General features: G+C 41.4%; 1 protein-coding gene across 1 annotated transcript; it reads left to right on the top strand.

Annotated features, from left to right (window-relative positions):
* The first annotated feature begins 566 nt into the window (after nt 1–566).
* On the top strand, nt 567–1,382 carry LOC147611027 (protein SRC2 homolog). Its single transcript, XM_086785161.1, has one exon. The coding sequence runs from the start codon at nt 849–851 to the stop codon at nt 1,311–1,313; it is 465 nt and encodes a 154-aa protein (XP_086641287.1). The 5' UTR covers nt 567–848; the 3' UTR covers nt 1,314–1,382.
* Nucleotides 1,383–7,406: the final 6,024 nt, after the last annotated feature.

The following is a 7,406-nucleotide window of genomic DNA, read 5'->3' as shown; positions in this document are numbered from 1 at the left end:
TTTTCAATACATGGAGGGACCTTGAGGAAGCAATTTCTACTTCACATTGCTTGTTATGATGCCAAATGATCTTTATATGTTTTCTAAAGGTTTCTATATTCACCTTTTCAATACATGGAGGGACCTTGAGGAAGCAATTTCTACTTCACATTGCTTGTTATGATGCCAAATGATCTTTATATGTTTTCAAGGTTTCTATTCACCTTTCAAAGAATGGAGGGGCCATCTACTTTTTGCTTCACTAGATAACACATCTACACATAAAAGGTAGAATTTTAATTCCTATACATTCATCAAATAGCCAAACTAAGGGCATAAAGTTGAAGAAGCGTGCTTGCTTATTACAGTGGGGCATCTAGTGTAGCTTGTAAAGTAATAGTTTATGGACACTAAAGGAATAGGAATATATACTGAGTGAGTATGAGAAAGATAGTTTATGGACACTAAAGGAATAGGAATATATATCGAGTGAGTATGAGAAAGACACGTTGTTGACATAGGTTGCTTATAAGTAACTCAAGGGTAATGTCTACATAGACTCATTCTTTAATTTGATATAAGCAATAGCTTGTTTACAACCAAAGCAAGGGCAAACAATCTCGAGATAGACTCAATTCCTTCAACCTACATAAGGAAGAGTTTCTTACAACCAAGGCAAGGGCAAACAATCTCTACATATTAGACTCATTCTTTGATGTTATAGTAAGGAAGAGCTTTCTTGTTTTGCAAACAACTCAAGGGAGGGTAGGCAATCTCCACATAGACTCATTCTTAGATCTTATATAGGGAGGAGCTTGCATATATATAACATCTCCATATTTTTATAAGCGCACTTGGAGAGCTATCCTATGGAGGAGGAGCGTACCCTTGAGCTGACCATAATCTCAGCAGAGGGGCTAAAGGATGTGAGGCACTTGAGCAAGATGCATACGCATGCGAGTGTGTGGGTGGACGCGAATGCGAAGCAAAGCACCCAAGTGGACAAGAGAGGGGGGGTGAATCCGGTGTGGAACGAGAGGTTCGCATTGCGTCTTCGAGACGACGCAGACCCAAACGCCAGCCTAACGATTCAGGTGGCGAGCGAGGGTGGTGGGCTGCTGACGGCGGGCCACTGCAAGGTGGTGGGCGAGGCGTGCATACCCCTCCATGAGATTCTCAAACGAGCGTCTTCTGCTTCGCACGAGGTGCAATACGGGAGCTACCCCGTCGCGCCACCACCCTCTGGCCGCCGCGCCCCAGCCGCCGCCCACGGCCAGCTTCACGTGTCCTTTCGCCTCGCCACGACGACCCCCATGCAACCCCCACCCCCATAAAGGCAAGCATATATGTGCTTGAACTCTGTTGGAAGCTATTATGAGATATAAGTTTCTATGTTTTTGCTTCTTTTTTAACAACCTCAAATTCTCTTTCTAATCTCTCATCTTGCTCCTCCTTGTGGGTAAGGTAACCACTTAGGTGATGTCAACTTATAAACTCGCTTAAATACACTAACTAATCTTACTTTGGAATTGTTAAGTGCTTTTTCTATTGTGCCCCTCCCAAATGTGTGTATGAGTGTCCTTGCAAGATTATTATTTGCTACCCAGAGGACATTGGTGAGCAAAAAGTATCCCATGGAGTCATCCATATTGGGTTTCAGATCTGGTTGGCGGAGGGAGTTGCCACGAGCTCAATGAATGATGCAAAGAGTAGAGTATAGAACCTGGTAATCTAAGGATCTAAGGGAGACCAAAGACCATAAAAAAACTAGCAAAAAAAGTAGTAATGGATTCAGCTTTGTTTGGAGATACATCGGATGGCAAGAAATTATCTGACAGTGTCTTGGGGCTAACACGCTTGCTAGGCTTATACCTTTTCTTGATAAAAAGAAAACTATCTAGGTGGAGGAAAGAGGCAAAAGTAGAGAGGGGCCATAAATTTGGAGACATGGAAGCAATATTGGACATGAAGTGGTGGTTTCTCTTTGACTTCTTCTTCCAGAGCATGGTCTTCCCAGATCATCTTGCAATTTTCCTCATTCTAGAGATGCCATGTTTTCAAAATGTCTTCTCAAGGGCTTGGAAATGGCATTGAACTAGGAAACAAAATGAGACCTAAGGGAGAACTAGGAGGTTGTGGGATCTTTTTTGAATTTTTGAAGAGAATGAGAAATTGGTCAACAATGGCATGCCATGTTTACAATCCTTTTGTCTAAGAGATGTAAACAATAGCCATTGGGGAGTTCAAAGTAGAGGACAATAAAGCACAAACATTGTTTTGGGAGCTTCTTAACCGAGTCATGGAGCGAGAAGGATATAAAAAGACACAATTTAGGGGGTTTATGGGAGATGAAGCTCAAGAAAATTGGCATGCAGTAAGAACAATGTTTAATGGTGGCCCGGACAAGGAGATGAAAAGAAGAGAGAGATCTTGCTCTTTCCATTGGGAACAAAGTCTTCACAAACATGCAACTACATGTATTCCACCCCATTTGCAAGAGGAGTTCAAATTCAGATGCCGGCAATGGACATGTGCACCATTGAAACACGCCGCATAATTTGAACTTAATGGTTTGAGAAATTGGCTAAGGAGTGGGCATGTGGACAAATAAAAGATAACCATGTTGGAAACATGGCTTGTGTGGCGGCATGCTAGAGTAGCACACTGGGGAGAATACATGGTTGAGGTAATGACACAAGTTGCTATGCATTCAGATTATTGTTTCAGAAACATGCATGTGTACTTTATGAGTTTTTTATTTTTTTGTAGGCTATGAAATACAATGAAAAGTTTTTGGTGCCCTGGGCTCATCTAGAAAAGTCTGTTTATGGAAGCAACAACTGATGGTGTGAAATATATTACACTATTTGATGCCTGTGAGAATGACATCACTGCTTGCCTACTGCTACAGAGTGCAAGATATGATGCTTATTTGAGAGGTGGAAACGAGGGTACAGGGCCTGGTGTTGAGAAGCTCAAAAAAAGTAGAGCTTCTACAAGCTCTACCTCAATTGCACCTCGGACAGTAATTGACCTCACCAATGAAGCAACCATGGAGCACAATGCGGCAAAGAGGAGAGACTCTATGGATGGTGTAGTATATGTAGAAAGAAAGCAGGAGGCATTGGACAACCCATCAAGAAAACACTCTCATCAGCCTGAGTATGAGTATGCTACTTGACCGGTCCATAGAGGTGCTCATAGGCAGAGGCCGCTCAAGTGACCACTAACAGAAGTCAAAGAATTGAGATGATTGTTAACCCAACCAAGTGGGCCATTAGGACGAACTAAGCTAGGGTGTGAAGTCAAAGAATTGAGATGATTGTTAACCCAACCAAGTGGGCCATTAGACGGACAAAGCTAGGGTGTGGAGCAAGATGTCTAGGCTATCTACTCAGAGAGGGTAGGAAATGTGACAAGGCTATTGATGGGAAAGGGAGAGGCGGTTTGGTGGGTGTTCCCACACCATGCTTTGAGGGACTCATTCAGTTTTCTAGGTGGTGTTCAAAAGTAGATTTTGTGGTTTTGTGGTGAAGATATGCGTCACATAAGACAACGTTGTGATATAGTCATTGAGAAACCTGGTTCTAGGCCGAGAGAGTGGCTAGTGGCACAAGGCACAAATCTTATGAGGATAGAGATTGAAGGTTTATGGGATGCAGGGTTTGATTTATTGAATATTGGTCCTTCAAGGGGAAGGGCTATTGGAACTACCCATGACACAATGGAGGGGGGAGCATGAGACTAGCATGGCATGGGATGCCAAGAGAACACATCGTGGAGGTAAAAAGTTTGTTGTTTCAATGGTTGTAACAAAAGATATGGACACAAAGATGATCCTAGTTGCCAGCCTTCACTGTCAAGTTATTGAAAGGAATGTCACATTCAAGCTAATGAGGACATGGAATTTCTAGTATCAACCCTGAGAAGTGAGGCTCGTGGGAAGACATACAAGGTGAAAATTTGTGCATTTCCATCGTGCAGCTGTGAAGATTTTAAGTTTAGGATGGATAAGGGAAAAAAGTACGTGCCTTGCAAACATTTGTACTACATATACACAAATAAACTGGGACTTCAAGTGGCTACGCAGAGGTTTTTTCACCCCACGAAGCTTTAACAAAAAGGGAGTTGGGGCAGGCGCTCAAAAATTCTGTTGTTGGTGACAGGAGAGAGTGATGGGAAATGGAAATCTTTTGGGGTGGTTTTTGTTTGGCAATAAAGCATAGCCATGCATTAGGCTTTTTATTTAAGATTTCTTGTAGGGGTGTTTCTCCAAGAAACTACAATAAATTGGACTATTATTTTTTCCTATGTGGCTTTTGCATGCATTTATTTATTATTTTCCCATGCTCAGGCACTTGGAGGTTTTTTCTCAGAAAATGGACATCCCCTGCTAGTGGTAGTAACTAGATTGAGACACTAATAGTATTGCTAGTGGTAGTAAGTTCTAGCAAGTGGTGCTGGCATGCACTGGCAAAGTACTAGTACTAGCTAGTTGGAAAATAAAACCTTAATAGTACTACTAGTGCCAGTGAGAGTACTAGTAGGTTTTAATAGGTGCTAGCAAGTGCTGGTGCCAACTTAAGACTCTATGCATGTATTCTATATGGTTTTTAGTTATTAAATGAAGACATTACTAGAAAGTCAGTGATTAATGCAACAAAGTGTTAGTTAGTGTGCCGAACACATGTACAAAATGTTGAAATTTGAGCATAATGAAGAGCTATGGTGGATCAAACACTAGAATCAACATCATTAACAAAGTGATTAGCAAATAATTAAGATATAATTAGTGAATAATTAGCAAATAGATTAATATAGGCATGGATACTCAAAAACCAGCAAATTCTCATTAGGGCTATGCCTCAATTTATAGAGTTTACATCAAGCATCAAATCCCATTGATTTCTCCATGATTCACTCCCAGAATATCTCCACCTTTTGCCTGATTCTCTCCACCTCTTCTCTTTTCCCTCAATATCTCCCAGAATATCTCTACACTCCTAAATTCTCTCATGCTACCCTTTATTCTCTCCCAGTAGATTCTTCTCACCTTTTCACAGGTTCACAATTACATCTTCTCTTTTACAGCCTCTAACCAAGGGCTTGTTCCCGCACACACCCTATTCACTTGTATATTTCAACACCTCCCCTCAAGTGAATACTCCTAGTACACCTAGACCCTATACCAAGTTTGCCTCCCTTTACTTGGTAGTCCGTGACCAGTGTCTACTCCTCCCCTCAAGTTATCTCAGCACACCTGGACCCTGTATCAAGTTTCTTTCTTACTTGATAGCCTGCGACCAGTGCCTCGGGTCCCTAAACTCATAGTCCTTGACACTCTCTCTCTCTATGTGTCCAAGGCTTACTATAGTTGCCCGCGACCTTGACTAAAGTTCTCTCTACCACGTGGCCTACATCATCGGTGGCTCAGAGGTGGTTTTACTTTGTTGGGGCAGGTTACATTGGGTTGTGGGGTCTCTCTCTCTCTCTCTCTTAAAGATTTTCACATGGCTCCTCACTCTTTGGAGCCTCACATCTTCTCTTGTCTTCAGTCTTCTTGTCGTGGCAGCTTCTCTCCACGCGTCCGTCTCTTCTTTCAGTCTTCTTGGGGCAGCTTCTCTTCTCGTGGCAACTTCTCTTCTCGTGTCCATGTCTTCCTTCAAATCTTCTTGGTGTGGATCCTCTTCTTGGAAAGAGATATTCTTCTTCTTTCATGGCTGGGGCCATGAGCTCGTCCGTCAGGTCATTTTGCTCCATGTGAGCAACATGTTTCAATGTTTTGCTGATAGTTCCTTTGGGCTTTTTATGTTTATCTTGTATCATTATGTAATGCAAACCCAAATTTATGCGGGAGGTCTTACCTCTTGCCTTATTCTGGACAAGGGCAGTGTCTGTTCCCATATTTACACTGATGCAATGTTCCCAATACATAATGCGTATAGCATTCATTCTCGTGCACATTCCAAATGCAACTCTAGCTATGAATAATCTTGAATTTGAGTGAGATTTACAGGCATTACCCAAGGGTTAAATGTAAAATGATGATTTTCATAATTTTATCAGCACAATTTTCCCAGAAATTACATTAAATTAAGGGTAACCAATTTGTACGGGATGGTTGGAGTATCAAACCAACTCCAATTTGCAATCTGAAGTTATAGGGATCTGTATCAGATACCTAATGGTTAATTTGAACCCTCAATTGCACCAAAATATAGTGATTAGCACTGATTAATCACTGATTAGCAAATTAATGCTCTGTTTTGTGTGCAAAAAACAGAGTATGCGGGGAGTCCAGATCTGGTGCCTTCCACTTCAAATGAGCTCAAATGCTTTCAAAGGCATCAATAGCAATGAGTCTAGTAGAGGATTAAGCCAAGAAACACAAGATTTGACCAAATATTGAAAGCTTAATCTCTGTTTTACCAAAGTCACCTGCAGATTTGATGAAGAGCTTGGATCTCAATGTAGACTTGATGAAACTCAATTCTGTCTTCACCAGCTTGTAGAGCATGCTTGATTACACCTTGGGCTAAGAGGAATTATAAGCATTTGATTTGAGCAAGGAGAAATCTTCAATTCCCTTCGAAAAAAACGCGCCGACCAAATCGTTGATTTCTGCTTCATTCGTTGGCGGTTTGCTGCGCCGTCTTGCTGAGCTTGTAGCCAAGGATGTTGGCTAGCTTGTGTTAGAAGCTTGTGCCCTAATTTAGAGTGTGCAAGGTGCTAGAGATCCTCCACTGACTGGGGGTGAAGGGGGAAGTGAAAAACTCACTAAAATTTTGATTTTTTGCTAATCATCTACTAATCCTAATTAGTTAACTAATGGGCTCATAAACCTAATTGATTCTAGGCATGGCTCTGATACCATGTTGAAATTTGAGCATAATGAAGAGCTATGGTGGATCAAACACTAGAATCAACATCATTAACAAAGTGATTAACAAATGATTAAGACGTAATTAGTGAATAATTAGCAAATAGATTAATATAGGCATGGATACTCAAAAACCAGCAAATTCTCATTAGGGCTATGCCTCAATTTATAGAGTTTACATCAAGCATCAAATCCCATTGATTTCTCCATGATTTACTCCCAGAATATCTCCACCTTTTGCCTGATTCTCTCCACCTCTTCTCTTTTCCCTGGATATCTCCCAGAATATCTCCACACTCCTAAACTCTCTCATGCTACCCTTTATTCTCTCCCAGTAGATTCTTCTCACCTTTTCACAGGTTCTTTCACAATTACATCTTCTCTTTTACAGCCTCTAACCAAGGGCTTGTTCCCGCACACACACCCTATTCACTTGTATATTTCAACACAAAACACATGTATGGTGCTTCTTGGTGTAGAGTGCCAACTAAATTAAAAACTTCGATAGTGCTACTAGTGGCAGTAAAGGCTTTAAGGTGCTAGTAAG

Source organism: Cibotium barometz, chromosome 48 (genome assembly GCF_041138505.1).
Source record: "Cibotium barometz isolate CiBa-2024 chromosome 48, ASM4113850v1, whole genome shotgun sequence".
In the NCBI taxonomy this organism is placed as follows: Eukaryota; Viridiplantae; Streptophyta; class Polypodiopsida; order Cyatheales; family Cibotiaceae; genus Cibotium; species Cibotium barometz.
This window is presented reverse-complemented; position numbering and strand designations above follow the sequence as displayed.

Bases quoted from the DNA above. Each gene is read 5' to 3' on its own strand.
- LOC147611027 (XM_086785161.1), top strand. From the start codon at position 849: ATGGAGGAGGAGCGTACCCTTGAGCTGACCATAATCTCAGCAGAGGGG.